At 45.5% G+C, this 19,119-nt stretch overlaps 5 protein-coding genes across 5 annotated transcripts; 2 read left to right on the forward strand and 3 right to left on the reverse strand.

Annotated features, from left to right (window-relative positions):
* Positions 1 to 966: 966 nt before the first annotated feature.
* Positions 967 to 2,472, forward strand: JR316_0009445 (uncharacterized protein; the record flags this gene model as incomplete). Its single annotated transcript, XM_047895148.1, has 6 exons — positions 967 to 1,123; positions 1,200 to 1,428; positions 1,481 to 1,876; positions 1,950 to 1,988; positions 2,054 to 2,116; positions 2,190 to 2,472. 6 exons carry the CDS (start codon positions 967 to 969, stop codon positions 2,470 to 2,472), a joined length of 1,167 nt encoding a protein of 388 aa, XP_047746607.1.
* A 949-nt stretch (positions 2,473 to 3,421) lies between these two features.
* JR316_0009446 (uncharacterized protein) lies at positions 3,422 to 4,873 on the reverse strand (the record flags this gene model as incomplete). Its single annotated transcript, XM_047895149.1, has 2 exons — positions 3,422 to 3,894; positions 4,270 to 4,873. 2 exons carry the CDS (start codon positions 4,871 to 4,873, stop codon positions 3,422 to 3,424), a joined length of 1,077 nt encoding a protein of 358 aa, XP_047746608.1.
* Positions 4,874 to 5,633: 760 nt separating this feature from the next.
* JR316_0009447 (uncharacterized protein) lies at positions 5,634 to 7,212 on the reverse strand (the record flags this gene model as incomplete). Its single annotated transcript, XM_047895150.1, has 5 exons — positions 5,634 to 6,190; positions 6,260 to 6,394; positions 6,469 to 6,662; positions 6,756 to 7,016; positions 7,094 to 7,212. 5 exons carry the CDS (start codon positions 7,210 to 7,212, stop codon positions 5,634 to 5,636), a joined length of 1,266 nt encoding a protein of 421 aa, XP_047746609.1.
* Positions 7,213 to 12,091: 4,879 nt separating this feature from the next.
* JR316_0009448 (uncharacterized protein) lies at positions 12,092 to 14,737 on the reverse strand (the record flags this gene model as incomplete). Its single annotated transcript, XM_047895151.1, has 6 exons — positions 12,092 to 13,279; positions 13,337 to 13,760; positions 13,823 to 14,143; positions 14,207 to 14,323; positions 14,480 to 14,574; positions 14,627 to 14,737. 6 exons carry the CDS (start codon positions 14,735 to 14,737, stop codon positions 12,092 to 12,094), a joined length of 2,256 nt encoding a protein of 751 aa, XP_047746610.1.
* Positions 14,738 to 16,641: 1,904 nt separating this feature from the next.
* Positions 16,642 to 18,932, forward strand: JR316_0009449 (uncharacterized protein; the record flags this gene model as incomplete). Its single annotated transcript, XM_047895152.1, has 2 exons — positions 16,642 to 18,547; positions 18,631 to 18,932. 2 exons carry the CDS (start codon positions 16,642 to 16,644, stop codon positions 18,930 to 18,932), a joined length of 2,208 nt encoding a protein of 735 aa, XP_047746611.1.
* Between the last annotated feature and the right edge of the window lie 187 nt (positions 18,933 to 19,119).

Raw genomic sequence — 19,119 nt, forward strand, 5'->3', positions numbered from 1 at the left:
GTAAACTACTGGGTAGCAGCGTGGGTTCAGAAAGCGAGTACCCATGAGACTGCGCGGTAAGACTGTACGCCAACTCTATACCGGATTCGCTGTTGGATTCGCCTGAATTGTGGTGGAATGCGCACGGATGGTATCCCGCCTGCCTATCACTTCTCTTTCGGATGATTGGTTTAAGGTCCGACTAATCGGTTAAATGCGAGGTAGGAACATGAACCTCGATGTAACCAGTGGCTATGTATTATAAATAGATCTATTAGTATGAGAAGTGAGAAGTAACATATCAACCAATCACATCTTTTGTGGTGGAAATAGGTCGATGACAGGTCATTTCTCTGGGCATGTCAGGGAAATGATGCGGCTGTAAGCTCAGAACCGCGTCGATTGTGTGTGTTCATGGGGAAACAGTTATTTTATTGCCTAAAAGGTTTGCAACATCATTTTATGCACGAGGAGTCGAGGAGTCATTCTGCACTAACCCTACAAGAGCCGAAAACATGAGAAATACTTCATTGACCCGTACCATACCATTCTTCCCCCCCTCCTACTTTGATACTCCAAGCCAGTATACTCAAACATGGATTCCAGCAATGTATTCGACTACTCTTTTGTCGATTATCCTTTTGGCTATGATCTTCAGTTCTCCGAGCTTTTGGGTGGTGGGTGATCTCCCTATCACATTTGACTTGGATTTCTGATCAATATGTGATCTGCGCTCAGAAGATCCACAACTGGTACTTCAAGACTATCCATCGACGGATTTCATTACCGACAGCGTTACTGGCCCTCCAACCGCCATGCCCTCATTGTCAATAAACTTGGAAATTCCCATAGAACATGGCATCGAGCCGTTTTCATTTCCTGCTTCAACTTCAGCAGACATGAGCAGTAAGAAAATGGGAACATTTGGTTTCGAAACAAAATACTGACCATAATTTTTAAGAAGCAATGTTGAACTCGATACCAGATATGCCGCGTACCACAACAAACGCAGCATCTGCGTCAACTCGGACTCCTCCATTCAATACCTCTTCAGCATCATCTTCGTCATGCCATCAAATTAACGAGGAGCCTGTCATGGCATCATCATCATTGTACCAATCGCAAGCCTTCGATGACATGAGCTGTAAGAACCGAGATACCCCGTATTTGAGACTTCAGACTAACCATAGCTTCTGTGTTGTTTTCATCAATAGATCTAGGCTTTTCATCTGCTCCTGAGGGTATGAACATTATCGACCCCGCCAACCAGCTTTCTATGCCAGGTGCAGGCATCATTTCGACTAGACCGTCGGTCTCAAGAAGCTCCTCAACACATAGATTTACGTCAACAAGAACTGATGCCCCTCCTCATGCATCATCGAGCAGAAGTCGACCGCAGTCCCTCACAAGTCATGAGCCGCGTCAATTTGTGGACCAGAATAACGTCAGGTACGTCTTGCTTCAAGGGACTCAGAATAGACTCAGAACTCGTTACCTTCAGGCACCTGAATGAGCCCTTTACTTCTTCAACGAGTGCTGCTCCAACATCTGGGAAGCCAGATCGCTATGTCAATATTATTCATGGCGGAATCTGGGCCACTGATCCAGAACCACCAGCGCAGGCGGCACACGCCCTCACTAAGGTGCACACCGAAGATGACAAACGAAGACAACAGTTTCTTCCAACCCTTGAAAACATTGAACAACTGGTTTCCTATTATCAGCATGGAAGCCATGCCAACATCCCAAGGAGCGCTACCGACAGTTTCCACTCCAATATCGGAGAAACGGAAACAAATTATCAAACAAGATCCATCAAGATGACATTGAACCGCGAGGAGGGCTCCGGGGGTAACCCCGTCGAGTCTCTTGCTAAGATCAGACATAGCAATGGAGGGTATGATAAATTGTTTCCTTTTCTCATCGTCAGAGCATGAGATCGAGTCTAACACTTCTTTTTGATTATGTAGAATGACGAATCATTGCTCAGAGACACAGGACGGCGACAGGTACGTGACAATCCATTGTCTAGTCAATGAACACAACAAAAACTGACTGTACCTTTCGAAATTAGACAAGTCGCCACCACTTCTAGATACCCCCGGAAGCGGAGGTTGTCAATGGAAAAAAGCAATGAGTATGTATAACACACCTTTTACCATTCCCCTTAATCTCTGATATTCCATTTCCTCCTTCCCTCTCCTATCAAGGGGCAAAACCCCCTCTGCTGCCAAACGGCCACGAAGAGCGTCTCCACTGGTTCGTGGCAGTAGAACGAGCACCTCGGCGCAGGCCGAGGTTTTACAGGGCCAAGAGGGGAGTGTGAGCAGGGTCGCAGCGACCCTGACAGCCGCACCGAGACCCCAGTTACAGCCAGCACAGCCGCGCTGTCTAGCTGAGGGGTTCTCACAAGGGCGTCTGGTAATCGAGAAGCGTGAGCGCCACCGCAAAAAGGACGGAAGACTCACCTTCCAGGTCATGCGGCCCACATAAGATCCATAGGAGGATTCAGGGGGGGAGTACCTTAGTTTGATGCTAGCCCACAGAAACTAGGTAGTATCTAATGAAAATTAAAGAATACAAATACCTCGGGACACACAGAATACCTTGATAAGTTTTGAGTACTTCTTAACACTGTCATGAAGGTGGGATAACATAAACATCGCACATCAAAGGCGACATCGTCCAGAGTGAGATAAGAAATCAGATAACACTGGTTTTCCTTGAGCTAATATCTCCGAGATAATCACAACGCACAGTGACCGTGGGACATATTGCTGCGCACAGCGTTTCGGCATTCGGCACTTCGTGTTCACGGCTTTTTGATCAACATCGATATCGACTTGAGACGGTAACAAGAGGGAAGTAAATGACAACGCCATGTATAAGATATATATATTACCAGTAACTTCAATTATTTCAATTGGAAATCACAGTATGGGGACTGTGAAGGGACATGCGCATGGTGGACTTTGAGCACCATCTTGACTCTCACTCTCGCAAACGCGCCACCCCATCACGCCCCATCAATCTCATTCGTGTCTTACTCGACGTCAAAGATGAATTTTACATTGTCAATGATGAACGCGGGAGTACCATTGTCCTTGTATGAACGACATGGATATTGCTTATTCAGGGAAGATAGTGGCAGCAATGAGGGTGAATCAAAATTACAACCAAAATCAACGATGAAATAAAATAGGATAAAGAGGATGGGAGCGTGCGAGAGCAGTAGAGGGTATGTTATTCATCGACAAGGTACCTGAAGAGAAAGATGAAGTGATGAGGAGGGTGGAGCATAGCGCGGGGCTGTTGAACCTCGACGAGGACCAGAGCCAGCTCTTGATTCAACCGAACTGTTCACGCGCTCGCCTTGCCTCTGAAATTCCTCTCCGGCACCACACTGTGCTAGAAATGCTAGAAATGGAATAAAATAAACACCTTATCTTGACTTGCAGAAAGCCCGGTAATAATGTTCTGGATTCTTGACTTTTGCATGCAAGATCGTGTCCGCGCGCACTGTCACATGTACAGCCTTATACACCCTATTGCACTTCACAAATGCATCGGAAAAGTAGGGGCACCATGTATCTTTCCAGTTTGGGTAGCACTGAATCTCTCCAGGAAAGAATACAAGGCGTCGAATGAGCACGTCTGCCGTGATTATGTGAAGATTGCATAGTGGTTTTAGGGAAGATAGGTGCTTGTCCCATTGTGAGATTTCGTGTTTTTCTTGTATGGCGCTCTTGAGGTCATCCTCCGGTGAGCCGAAGGGAGGTGGAAAAGAGTTGAATAATGTTATTTTCAAAGTGAATTTTTCGAGAAGCGGTGGTGGATCCTCGTGTTGGAAGAATCCGATGGGTGTTATTGGCGGTGTTTCTTTGTCTATTTTCCTCAAGTATGAGACGGTGAGCGCTTTTAGATGTTGTAATGAGTTGAAATGGATACGAGGTATTTTGGCCCCATCACCTGCTTCAAAATTTTGACATTCTCGTTAGTCACACACCGCACAGAAATGATGTGTAGGACACTCACAGGGTAAGAGTTGTTGTGAAAATTGAATCGTTAAAGATTCTAATATTTTTCTGTTGTTTACTACACATGCGATGAGATCTGGAAAGCATTTGTATATAGCCAGGGTTGTCAGATGAGCAAACATATCCGGTGCCGGTGAGTACCGCCCAGATATAACCATTGCAATGTTATGAAATATCAATTTGCTCTCATATACTCCAGTGATTGTCAAAGACTTTAGAGGAACGGGATTCAAATCAGAATCATAAACCCCACTGTTGAGTTTCCTGTCCAAGTAAAAGCCGTGTTCGATAGTTAGATGTTCAATGTTGGATCCGAGGATGATATCACACGGCAAACCTGAGCGGTCGTTCACGTAAAGGGCGTTGATGTACGATGTTTTGATCATAGAGCGAAGTGAAGCAGCTAGAGCCTTGTCGTTGGGCCATCCACGCGGTGTCCTTAGCGTCAGAGTGCGATACGGGGTGGATGATAGTGACGACGGGTCGCGGAACAGGTTGTCAAGGATTGTGATCAAGGATTGTGAGATTTGCAATGTGTCATTGAGGATGTCTCTATAGGGCCATGCAATGAGTGAGAATGATGTGATAAATGTGTGTACACCGCGCATCCTGGGGTATTGGATAGACTCGGCTATGAGTTTGGCCAGTCCAAGTATACGAAATATAAATTTGCCTTTGTTGTAATCGGTCGGCCAGTCCATGAACGCAACTGAGGAGAAGCGCTCCCTATGTGAAACGGTGCGATAACGATGTGATAGGAGTGCAATGGATGATGTCCCCTTGGGATGTGATTGTCCAGTGTGAACCGCTTGGTGGATGATGTGATCGATGAGTTCTGTAGGGAGGAGGACGGGCATGGTGCCGTGGTTATTGCTATTGTGCAGGGCCAATTAGTTAATCAAAGTCAATTCGGACTGGACATTGAACCGTCTTATAGCTTTTGACCGTTATTTTTATACACTGCGGGCATTGGCCTATATACTGATTAGTTAAATAATAAAATTATTTATTGTTAAAGGTTAAATATAACTTGTGTATTACAAATCAGTATATTCAAAATATACCACATCGTTACTGTCTCTGCATAGTCACAAGATTAAATTCGGTAAAGTGTGAATTTACCGCCTATTTCCAATGCGCGTTGTAGGTTAGTTAAAGTGTAATTGTAAATATTGAATAATATTTGTACAACACTACGATAAAATTACTCTTTTTGGATATCATAGTTATGGGAAAAATATTTAGTGCTCGTGCAAATTTGTCCATCAGGCGCGTCTACACCCTTCAGTGTTCTTGTTCTGCATTCAACATCACTCACTCTAGGGCCGGCCAGTACAGTCACACCATTGACCACCAACGACCAACGATGCGGCCCTCCTGGTACATTTGAAAAATTCTTTTTTTACTAGTTTTTTCAACCTAATTATAATATACACCCTCTAGCTTTACCGCCGCAAGTTCATGATCAGGGCCGACGACGAGATCTCGTTGTCGACTCCGCGCCACGTACCAATAATAATAATTTATATGTGCAGGTGATATTCGTGCCACCGTGTCTGCCACATGAATGACCTCAACTAACATAAAATTCCATTTGTCATACATATACCCTAGCTATCATCTTGTGCTTGTAGTAGTAGTTGTTGTGCAAATTAACGATGCAATGTACTCAGCTTCCAAACGAGGCATGCCATATTTCGAAAGCTTGATAGCCACGTTTGACCGATTCCTCTTCTGCGAATCCAGGATTGTCATGATCAACCTAAGGGAACTCGCTGAATATCCGTGACACTTAAAATACCAATCTGCATCAGCATTGAACGAAGGATAGAACTGCTCCTCTGAGTCGTCGCTATTGGGTGGATCGAAGTAGGTGCCAACAATACCGGATAGGTTACGTATGTGGCTCCAAATCATGGTGGGAGTAGCACTGGTACCGGTACTGGTGGAATCGTCCGGTGTTTGAGATATATTCAGCGAGGCAAAGTTCATGAGCGGTGATGACGTGGTAGTACCCAGTCTCTGTCGCTGGGTCGGGCTACTGGGTGATGAAGGTGTCGTTGGTAGTCGGTGGTTTGCTCTAAGTCCTCGAGACGGAGTGGATGGCGGAGGCGACGACGTTACGGTACCGGTGTTCGGGATAATATTATTAGAGGTATACGTAGTAATAGTGCCTATATAATCGAAGAGCAGAAATTGTGTAAATTAAAAACAGTGTTGCAAGTCAAGAAAATGTCACGTACGCGTATTGTCAATGTTTCTCCCATATTCAAATCGCAGCGCTGTTGGCGTAGTTGATGGAGCAACTGCTATTCTGCCACCATGGAGGTCAGGATCCAAATTGAACTGACGACCTTGTCGGCTCGATGTATACGTAGCTAAGAAATTGTAACGTATATGGCAAGAACGGATCATCATCAAATATAAGTAATAAAAATAGGTGTAATCTTACGCATAAGCGGTTCAGGATCTATCTCACGAGGAGGAGATACCCAGCGATTGCCCTCTTGCTTGGGCGTCCATATAAACATCGCTGTTTTATTGCGATCACCTCTCAATAACATCCAGGCTAAAGCTTCATGAAGGTTTTCAAGCCGACGCCAGCTTGCATACGAACGTCCCACAATTATGGACTTGACATCGATACTAACAGAGGAAAAGATGTACGTGTACAAGGTTGTGATCATGGACGGTCATTAGTTGGAGATATGTATATAAACACCAATGTGTTTGACTTACTAATTTCGATATATTAGGCTCGAGTTTCCACCAGAAACGAGAGGATAGTACGGCCCATTGAGCTCAGGTTTGTTTGATATGCGAAGAATGTCGGCGTTATTGAGAATCCATTCGACAGTGTCTTCCACAGGTCTATCGAAACCGATCCCGTTTCGAATGACGGTATGAATATATGAAACCGTATCTGCGTCTGTTTCATTGCTGAAAACAAATCCTACTGGCCATATCGTTTCAACGACTTTTCCACTCTCAATGTAGGGACTACAGGGATTATTGTTCACGTATGCAGATGACTGATCAATATAATCGTAAATAGCATGGTCAACTGCACAACTTACCGGGCACGATGCACACCAGGCTGCTGACCTCCAATAACCGCATAAACACTAGATCTAGAGTGCGACTCAGTGCTATCAGTAACAGAGTTTGAATTTCCGGCAGAGTTTGAAAAATCCATCCTATCGTAGGGGCGTGTACGTTTGATCAAAGGTGTGCGGGTATCATATCCATAGCAGACTATATAATGGAGTTGTCGATTTGGACAATTTCCCACTGCCAAGATATCTGAGGCTTAACGAAAATAAGTATCCATTCACTAGGGTATGCTTCTCTCGATCGCAACATGCATGATACTACCTCGTAGCTTATATAGCTATATCTCGTAGCCTATAGCTACTAGTCGGCTTTAATACGCGTTAACATATATCAGAACCTATCAGAACCCGTAGTTATAATATATTATTACCAGCGCCACATGATAGCAGGGAACCTTCTAGTCGTCGAGCTCAGGCTCAAAGGGTTCCCCATCCGAGCCATCATGATCAATATCGATATCGGACCTCGTATACTGAGTCATTAGCTAGAAGATATATATCAGTTATATGGATATGATAGACGGAAGATTGTAGCCCAGAATGACACTCACTCTATCCAGCGGTAAAACGTGTAGAAGTCCGGAATAACGTCCCTCAATCAATGGTAGTGTAGCGCAGTGAGAAGTGACCCTTGAAATAGGAATCACTATCTTGTCAAAAATAGATTCATGACATAAAAATCCTGCAAATTGTCCATAGCGTCTGTAGGGATCCGTTTGGGCATCAAAGGATTGAAATGATTTGATTTGGAGAAAAATATCGCTGGTGAGATGGCCCTCCGACCCAGTGTAGTGGTACTGAAATATTTTTTGGATAACCCCGGCTTTTATGTGCTCATGTTCATTGAAGTTGGGTGCTATCTCCGAGGAGAATATAATTGCGCTGTCGCGATAGCTTGAAGACAACGATGTGGCATAGCGGACACCGCGCGAAGAGACTTGCTCCAGGAAAATGGCATGTCGTGGCAATTCGTTAGTATAGATATTTCGATCCAATGCATTGCAAAGCTGTAGATAAACTTTGTCGCTGAGATATTCCATGAGACCAGGGTTGGAAAGCTCCGGAGGAAATGAAGTTGAGTGAGGGTCCAATATACTTGCCAATCGGAAACCACGAGCATCCTCAAGGCTTATGCCGTCCATTATGGCAACAAGTTTTTTTACTGACTCGCGAATGTTGGCATTGTCAGACAATAACGCGCGAGTGTTACCACTCCTGCAAGAAGCAATTAAGAAAGTCGATTCTAATTGTCCTGTTTTGAACATCATATAAGAAATATGGACTTCACAATCAGTCATAAGGTTGACGTACCAATTTTTGAATTGGTGTTGATTCGGTGGAAAAAATTGATGTATCGCTCATAATGGGGCCCGCTATGTGAATGATTGGGTCCAAATAGTCCTAGCATATCTCCAATATGTCGCGACACATGATGAACGGGCTTGAGACGTTGGTCAGGGAAAAGAGTGGTGATATTTAAGATGTAACGATCAATATGATAGTTGTAGCGTTCAATTTGGTCTGTCGTTGTGATTCGCATGTTCGCAATTCGGACGGCGGCGACAAGGTCCATGAAATGGGTTAACATTTCACGTTTTCTATCAGATCCTTCTCCCCATAGACGAATCAGAGTTGTAGGAAGGTGAATGGTACAAATGACCCTCCAGTTATCAGCACTAAGCTTTCCTCTTTGGGTGGTTCCCCAATTACGTGGAGCGCGAGTAACCCATGTAGGAAGTTGTGTACGCCGCATGTCAGACCATACAGCTTCCATTACATCTTTACCAAGTACCGCTCGGCGACGGCGCGACGGTGCTGCATGGTCAACAAACGAGACCAGTGTGACGAACTTGTCTGCGTCTTCGTCAATCTGAGTTTATCATGCACATATCAACATGTACATGTGCCGCTAGTAATTAGCACTTGTGAAAGCAAGCTTAAAATTTGAATCGTACCGTCTCTACTAGTAAAGAAAATAGAGCCTGCTTAGCCGACCTCCTGCTTTCGTCGATATCATGTTCGATCTCAAGGATCTCACACAAATATCCGAAGATTGCGGCTTTTCCTTGCAAGTACGCTCTGTTGCGTGAAGCAGCGGGATCGACAGCATCAATGAGATGTCGTATTATCCTTAAAACCAGAACCATGTTAATATTGGGATTTAATGGTTCGGGAAGGCTTGATATCGAATTGCCAGACTGCTCCGCATCATCATCGCCGTCCTCGCTTTGATCTGTTGTCTCCGGGGAGCTTTCAATGCTTTGCATCAGGACCTGACTATAACGCGAGCTCCGCCTCTGGGTTAGATGTGGCCATGATCAGTCATTACGAAGACGAAGCCAAAACATATACTTTCACGCACCCAATTCAATATGTTATTTGCAAGAACCCACCGTGTTCCTATGACTAACGTGTTTCCTGGACCCAATATTCTGTTATCAACACAAATGCGATAAAGAACCCGGCGTGGATATGTCAAAAGTTGCTCAACCATCTGTCCGTGATTCTGGTGAATTGTCTCAGAACATCTGCGGTGAAGATCCTCAAGGTCTTCAGAATTGATACTTGTATCAGGGGGGGGAAGAGGAGAATCAGATTTTCCATCCCCTCCTGCGTGGTTAACATCGATTTGGAAGACGGATCGACAGTGATTTTGCAACATATTAAGGTCAAGAGCGTGCATAGGATCGACCACAGTGTACAAAACTGGATCCCAATAAGGCAAGCGATAAAGCGGCGACCAGCGTATTGCATACATCCCAAAGATATCCTTTCGGATGGATTCGCTCTCTGCATCTTTCCACCTTTGTCCAATATCCCGCAAATGTTGAGAATCTTTTGCTGGCCATTCCCGCCGATCGTGGATATGTATATCATCTTTGTCTATGCTGCAGAAGGTGCAGAAATCATGGGAAGTGGATGAGCTTAAACCAGCAACCTGTCTAGCTGCAAGCATATCGCACACCATCGGTACAAGCCTTGCCCAAAAAATTCGCCCGTATAATTCCTTGAACGTACGTGAAAACCTGACGCCATGGAACCAAAATTCTAAGAGATCATCAACAACTAGTTCCATATATGGATTTAAGTCCTCCTTCGAGGGCTTGTCAGGTCCTGGAATAACCCCAGCCAAGTACATATTCTCCTGGAGATATCGAAGGTGTTGTGGCAAATTCAAAAGCACAAGCCAAATTCCAGTTGAAGAAACAGTTTGCTTGGCCGTTTTGTTATGGAATGGGTTGAAGCTGTCGACGGACAGGCTAAAAACCAATCGACCTTCTCCGTCGGGTTCTCTAGGGAAAAACGGTTCACCATCTTTATCTTTGAGATTCTGAAAGGTTTGAGAGCGCCATATATCATCAACTGAGTGATTTGGATCATCGGGATTAATGTTATGCTGTATCGGTTCATCCAAAAGATCCTCCATTCCTGGTCGCGATAGCAAGCGTCCAACCCACGATTTGAGGTCCTGGTGAATGTACTTTCTTATTGGAGACAAATGTGTGGTTCCGTCCGGCATATCCTTGGTCATCCACAATTCGGTGTCACATATAGGGCTGGTAGGTGTTCTTTTGTGCGTGCATCGTCTAATGAATGGATAGGGTGGATCTTGTTGAGCATTTTCAGGACGGTAAGGGTACAAAAAATGGCAAGATGAGCATGCCACATATTGACGAATACGAGGAGTAAGATGAAATTGTCGCGCCAGGGGCCGAGGATCAACCGGCACACGTGGCAAGATTGTCGAGGGTGCAGGAACGGTTTCTAATACGCTTCTTATCCCACCAAGAAGCGCCCTTAACGCACGACGCGGGCTGAAGTAGACGTTTTCCATGACAAGACAAAGTACTGAAGCAGCTAGCAAGGTCTGGTTGGTAACAACGATGGGGCGGAAGAATATGTCTGAAGATCAGGAAGCCGTGATGTCATTTTGTCGAGCTCAAACAATGATGAAAAATTGGCAACGAGAACTTACTGTTGTTAAAAAAAGGACGAGCCGATTCATATCCTGATCCACCTCGTTGTTGAGACCACTCTGACTGCTTCTCATGTATGAGTGAAGCTAGAGAATCATGAATATGCGCAATGAGTTCCGTGAGGGAAGCGGTCGAATTGTCTGAATTTTGGCATATTGAGAGTAATTCGTGAAGACGGTTCTCGACGAGAAGAAATGGTCTGTTGACAATGTCGTGGGTAAGAGAATAAATACCCGTGTTTGGTGTTGAGTTGTAATCATAATCCTGAGGCCATATAAAATCACCCGAATCTGCGGGGTTGTTTTCAAATATCAGTGGTCGATCGTAGCTCGTAATAGGTAGCATCATCAAAGAGTCAATCTCTTGTCTTGCGAGATCGATGAAGGCTTCCCATGATGTACTCCGATTGCTCTCCAAAATTATTGAGGGTCTGCTTGTTCCGGATCCATGATGGTCAGATCCTGAGTGTCTGGTGGCACGAACTTCTTCACGAACACGCAGCAACACTCTGTCAGCTCTTGTGTGCTGGTCTCGAGTCGACCTAGAAACAAAATGACCAGGTCCTTCGTAGTTTCCAGAAGCAGGGTTGAAAGTGGTACAATACGACTTGCAGCGACAAAGAATTCGTCTTGGGCGTGTGCGAGGGTTCTGGGACGTGCTTTCCATGACGTCTACGTGGTAACAGCTAGAAAAATATGGTAAAAGCAATCGATATAGAACAGTCCTGTTAATGCTGCCGACTCTTGCCCGCAACCTATGGCCATGGCCAACAACTATATTGAAATAAAAAATATTACCAAAAAACTGACGAGATTTATTACCCGCCCCAGCGACAGCTCATCCTATCGCCTTCGAGCGGTCAATTTTCATATATATAAAGGGTTATGGTATTCAGAGGTAATAAAATAGTGAAAATATCAGGCCGAAGGATGAACTAAACCAACAGTTGAGTACTATAAGCCTAGATGTTAAATTATCAAAACTTTCAGCCTGTCAGTTTCTTTTTCTCCTTTTTCGCATGCTCGCGCTTATAAGTTTCCCAGGTCTGCTCCTTGATCCAATTCGGCGTCGAATCTGAGGCTGTAGCATTCAATCTTCGCCCCAAGAATGTCGGATGTGAGATACCAGGTGTGATAAACTTCCCGTACATCTCAGTAACGTCATGCCATTTGTCACCATTTCCGAAAAACCAACACTGAGACGTCAACAGTGATTGCTCAGGGGTAGTTGAGTGGAAGTACACATCACCAAGCTTAGCAGGAAGGTGTTGTGCAGGAAGGAGGGGCTGGCTAATCTTTGTGCTCGACAGAGTTTGAAACCAGCGAAAAGTATGAGTGACTCCGGCCTCCTTGAAGGTGGCGATCTCCTGTTTGAGCAGGGTCACTGGTTCAGATGGCTCCATAGGGGTTTGGTTGGGTGCGTTACTTAAGACAGCAACTGACGTGGGATGGATAGGATCTAATGATTGGACATTGGCCGTTGAAGTTGATGATGACGGTACAGGAGCCTGAGGTCCATCATGAGAAACCGGCGTCACGGATGTCTGATTGTGTCCAACAGAAGGAGAGGCAGAGATTGGTTGGGGATTAGACGTCAACGAACTCATCCCAGTGTTATGGATCCAGGTGCTAGGAGAGGCAGGTGCCTGCGAAATTGACTGAGGTGGCTGCGCATGCGAAATCGAATGAGGTGCCTGCGAAATTGACTGAGGTGCCTGCGAAATCAACTGAGGTGCCTGCGAAATTGACTGAGGTGCCTGCAAAATTGACTGAGGTGCCTGCGCGTGCGAAATTGACTGAGGTGCCTGCGAAATTGACTGAGGCACAGCTGCCGATTGCGACATGTATTGGAGTTGTCCTACAACTGGTACAGATTCTGCCAGCGGCATTTGATGCCCTACGACGGGTGCCGGCAAAATTGACTGAGGCTCCACCGACAACGTGTTGTATGGTTGGCTTAGAACCTGGGATATGGATACTGGTTGCATTGATCGGCGCTGCACAGCGGGTGCCTGGGAGATCGATTCAGGTTCTCCGGAGGACATGTAATGCTGTTGCCCCATGACCTGGGAAATGGATTCTGGCTGATGTCTGGCGGGCCCTTGGTACACCAAATCGTTTGACACGACTTCAGCCACCGGCGAAGTCATGAATCCTAAGGGCTGACTTCTAGGCTGAAGAAATTGGAATAAGGACATTGTTCAAATTGATGGTGCATTACATAAACTTACCGAAGTCGTTTCCGCTTGCGCATGCGCTCTAGAAGACGGGCCAGTGATAGTTTCTGGAACAGACGGTGTTCCACGTAAAGCGCTTCGAACAGACATATGAGAACCAATGTCTGGCTGGAGTGAAGCATGCCGCAGAGAATGAAAAGGATCGTCCACAGGCACGACTGTAGGCCTTGGGGACTGTTGGAGACCAAGTGAAGGGTCTGGACTATACTGATGACCGGGGATTCTTTGTGAGCCGATATTGTCATTCGAGGGTATTGTGTCGTTAGGCCTTCGGGCATTCGCACTAATGGAGAGATTGTGCAGAGGTAGTCCAAGATCATTGGATGGTATGGTCCGCAAAGGATCCGGAATGTAGGGGGTTTGTGACGACGGACTACCCACTGGGTGAGCGGCGTTGTTGACATTGCTTGTTCCAAGCCTAGATCATTGTACTCGAATTTAATTTACAGCTTTTGAAGGCCTGGGGGAAAGGGTACTCACAAGACTTTTGCTACAATACCTAAACCCGTTTGATCACCCGTTAATATGTATTTGCATCCCTGCTCAATGATCTCCATAGGCACTGTGAATGGCGCTAGTTTGATCAGACCAGTCTGTGGATCGGAGAGGGTGAGCATATCTGTCTCGTCTCCAGTGAGCCGCCCTATCAATTGACGTATGTCGTCTTTGCGAGGATCTGGTCTGAACAGATAGAACAACCTAAACAGGCTGTCTTGCTTGTTGCGAAGATCGGAAGAATACTGGCCAAAATATCGTCCTGAATGTTGATTCTCGCCGTTCGTAGACAAAGCCTTGATAAAGCTACCATATTGAGGGACATGGTCAGCTATTATATATCCTTGAGTTTCATGAAGACAGTCTTACTCGACGACAGCTGACCCTCGGTCTCCAACGGGGGTAATGGCCCGATCCTCTTCTTTGACCCTTTGTCCACGGTCCCGAATATTTTCAGAGGCGACATGGGACGTAAGAGTTTTGCGACTGTGAACTTATATGTAAAATAGTCATAAAATTTGGCAAGGACGATCAAACCTTTCTCCGGCAGATAAGTGATAGTTCTCTTCTGTGTGCCTGCTACTTAAAATAAAGAAGACCTTTGAACCTGTTACACGCGAATGAGAAAGACTTGATATATACCTGGGATAATTTGCTCGCATTGAAAGCACTTTGTTCTCAGTAGGGGAGAGGCCGGATATAGGACGTTGAACCAAAGAAAGATCCAGGTCATACAACTGTTAAAAATGTGTATGAGACGATGCACACGTTACTCATCGATGAACTAACATCTTTCTCGGGAAATGCAGGCAATTGCGGGAATGGAGGTTTCTTTGAGTTGGGCAGCGAGACGGGTGATACTTGTGCACCTAAGTTGATAATATCTTGATTGGAGCTCATTTCTGAGTCGACGTTGTCGCGAGTACTTTGAGAAATTCTGACAAGGGACTGCGGTAGCGGGAGCGAAATTTTGGCTGGAGATGTACTCGGTTTGATATTTTTTGATCATCTATAGGTACCCTTGGGGAGGTCCCTCAGCATCCGATCATGTGAGGAAACTGGCGCTATCTCAACCACATTTAATTTGAAGCCATATAGATCATGATCGACATGCACATTCCGAATCCTTCATGTCCTCACGATCAGCGGCCATTGCGCGATCTATGAACCCTAGGCTTCATGTCTACAAATGCAGCGATAGTTTTCTTATGTTTCGCACATACATGCGGTGAAACCGCCCCATGATATTGCTTCGAATTCGATAACGATTCCACTTGGCCCACTATATATGCCGCTATTGTTCTATGCATGTGTACGCGTGCCAGGCCTAGTACTAGTACGTCGTCTTTATCTCGAATATGTCCAAATGGGAGAATTACACGGGTAAGACTGCGAGGTAAGTCCTAGCGTATAAGCGGATATGTTGCGGCCAATCCATAGCCCAAGGTGCGTTTCGCGGCCAAGTACTACTCATATCACATCGGGACAAGTCCCTTATGTGATATAACATGATTCCGTGGCATCGCGCCGGTACTGAGTAATCGATTGCGCAGTGGTACCGGTAGACTAGTATATAGCACATACTAGAAATTAAAGGATAGGCTTGCAGGTTGAGGATCATGATGAGTACCGTAGCACCACATCGGGACATATCCCTTATGTGACAACTTTGGTAAGAAATCCGCATGGTCGTGTACTCAGAGGTGGAGCCGTGTTGGGGTTGATAGCTAATTATGTAATTATTCACCTAATCCATTCGTATGACTCATCATAATAATTATATAATTATCGTTGATCAAATTCGTGATGAGACTAACAGTCCACTTTCCATCGAGGCATACACGATAACCTTGATCATTTCACCGTGACGCGTTTTGGATTCCTCCAGACGCGTTCCTTCTAGACTCCAGTACGGAACGCAGCCCAACCTCAGCCATTGCGAAGATTACAACGCGTTGTGGATACCTCCAGACGCGTTCAACTAGGCATTAAACCACATTCCAAACCACGTCGTGGATTCCTTCAAGTTCAGACGCATTTCACTACCTTTGCTGAGCATTGGCTAGCGATCCTTGGCAATTCATTCCATTCCTTATACCTAGTACTTCATCAGATTCGATCTTTCGAGATACATGGCGAAGTAAGTACAACTCTTTCGCAGAGTCGGCGATGCATCATGGCTAATTCATGCAAAAAGTATTTCTGTCCGTCGTCAGTACGTAAACCGTTCCCGTGGTAGAGCTCAGATAGTCGACGGAGTACTGGTATATTCCCCCAATTCCAAGCGCTCCGTACAGATACCCATCAGATCAGCCTACCAATCCAAGGAGAATATTTTTCTACCTACACCCACGATCAAGGAGGCAACTTACCTCCACTCCAGCTCAAATGAACTCCCTTCCATTCGAGGAAGCTGCCAGCCCCATGCACATTATAACTTTTCTGGAGTCCGCATCTCCGACTACAAAACGCCCAATTGGTGGAATGAACATTGGGGATGGATTTCCTTCCTTGCTCGCCGGCCGGAATATAGAGGGTATGTTTTTGGCACATTGGGTTATGTTCCTCTCCCAAACGAGCTCGTCGCTCCCGATGAACGTACTCTCTATTTATTTCCCGATGACATACTTCAGAAATGGACCGCCTTGGAACGGGATCTCTGTCGAGTGAGCCATCACCTTTCGATTCTCACAAATACCAGTATCCTCAAACCACCTTCGCCCTGGGCCTTTGGTTATACCAAAACTTATAAATCTCGGGATGCAGCTCGGCGTGCCTATCATCGTTCTCGTGATTGGTTTTCGATGTGGATGGGAATGATATCATATCAGATCGCAACAGTGATTGTAAAACAACAGGGCGTTGAGGGATATAACAACTTGTCTATCCCATGTTGGCAAGACGTTCTCTTGAAGAATTGTTGTGATACAGCGTGGTTGGAATCCTTCTTGGAGTCAGAAATTTTCAGATACCACGGAACACAGAGAGTTGGGTTGTTTGTCGATATCGAAGGCTCTCAGTACAGTGATATACGCAGGCAGCCTCCCGTGGAATGGTTTTCTAACTACTCGGTCCCCGTTTGGTACATTTGGAAACCAGAATACAACGCCGATAAACGATATCAGCATCTTGCACCATTGCCCCATCAGCTCCAGGAAGCCGCTGCCTCTGTGATTCCTTCAGAACCCCAACTTAGTCCTGATTTCCAGCTCCAGGAAGACATTCATGACGCAGAACCGATTGCACGTGAGGTTGTTCTCAGTGAAAATCATCCTATCGATGATAGTAGCTGGCAACTTTTCTTTACCCAGAGAGAGCAACGGAACAAGCGTACCGCTGCTACGGAGACCTCTACAGAGCGAGAGCTTCGTGAAAAAAGGGCAGAAATGCCACCTCAAAGCGCGAAAGTATTTGTGTGGGAGGAAAATGAATCCGGTGTTCTCGTGCGCGAGCCAGTAGGGCCTAAAGAACGCGCCAATGTATTGACCAGGTTTTCTGAGGAGCAGATCAGATACGATCCTTTTTCAAACGAATATGATTGTTCAGAACATTTTGGACCCATCATCACTGGATTTTTTGAGGCTGACTACATTGAAGGTGGGGAAGAGCCAGACCTAGATGTACCTGAAAATGAACTTCAAACTGTTTCGGCAACACTCCTTAATAGTTGTGAACCTCCATCCTCACTCACCATTTCTTCATTAGCGAGCGAAGGCGATACTGACTGGATACCAAGAAACTGCCTCCTCAAAGACCTACTTGTCGAAGATAACGCAGCAGCTGAGATACTTGACGTCTTGAGAATTCACTTTGGTTACACCCCCCCCCTCATACTTGAATCATCCTCTGCCCCCCATCATGTCTTAAGCGTGGCCATGCAAAGAAACTTCCTGAAGATCATAGGTATTAACGGACGTTCCTGCCCTGCTGGAGTCTTCCAAAGGCCCGCTATCGTTGCTGCCGTTGGGTTTATGCGCCGTTTGTGTCTGGCCTGCCGCGAACCAACTATCATCGCAGAAGACGAATGGGATCTCAACCCCATGCACAGGAATTCCTTAGCAACAAGCTCTAGGATATCCTGCATACAGAGAGTTCAAAAAACGTCTCATGAACGCGAACGTCCCTCTAAATCTCCACAAGGCCCCTCGCCAAAGCACAGATCAGACGATCATTTGTACATGTTTAATTTTGGAGTTCAGGGAGCAATGGACTGGAAGCTGGCCGTAACCACGGCTGCTGACGCCGCTATTGTTTGTCGTTTGCCCGAAAATTACAACCAAGCCGAAATTGCTTTGTTTCTGCTACAAAGGGGGATCCCATTCCATACTCTCAAGCCCTGGCCTGCACATATATCCGTTGATTGTCACGATAGAAAGGCGCATCGCATAATTGACTTCCAACATGTTATTGGCATTCCTTCTCGTCCTCCGAAATATGTATTTGACACAACCGATTATGCCCTATATGTTGAAAGAGCTTCTCAACTTTTAAGGGACACGAAGATTGGACGGGCGGCCTTGATGCAAGGAGGTTACGTCTGGAGAATTGCTGTTCCCATTGTCAGTTTCGACGCAGTATTACAAGGCCCTGTTCTAGAACCTTCCGGGGAATACTTGCTCGTTAGAACCCAAGACGGGGATTCATATTTTGATAATGAGCTTGATGCTTGGACAATTGATACGCTCAGTGGCCTCTATCATTGCTACACAGGTAAATTTAATTCCATCAATTTTCTTTCAACCCATCTCCATTTACGGTTCCATGTTAATGAAAGCTCATATCTTTACTCTCAGGAGAAAGCGATCAGATTGCAAAGAAGTCATGGTATCCTCTGGCCAACACTCAAGAGCATTCAGGCCATGACCATGGACGGTGGACCGCGATTTCGGAGGAGATATATAACCTTTTCACATCACGCAACTCATTTGCCTATATCAGTGAAGCAATGGACAATGCCCCTCAAGTGCAGCATCAGCCCAAATCTGCTAATAAGTGGCGAGACGCTACTCGTGGGATTGGAGACCTTAGGAGGGCTAAATTACAACTAGAGCAGGCCTCCAAGGACATGATATCTAAGGTTCAGCGTGTATTCTAGAATCTGTCACGGGTATGACAAGACATAGTATATAAAGTTTTCAACATATCAATTTCTTGATCATAATGTACAAAATACTACCGCTAGAAATAGTAATTGATTTCATTAAAGCAGAAATACACATTTCGAGTTCAACATTCATGCGCACGCGTACGGTATATCTTTGGGACAGAAAATTTCTTCGACT

This window comes from Psilocybe cubensis, chromosome 8, assembly GCF_017499595.1.
Source record: "Psilocybe cubensis strain MGC-MH-2018 chromosome 8, whole genome shotgun sequence".
In the NCBI taxonomy this organism is placed as follows: domain Eukaryota; kingdom Fungi; phylum Basidiomycota; class Agaricomycetes; order Agaricales; family Agrocybaceae; genus Psilocybe; species Psilocybe cubensis.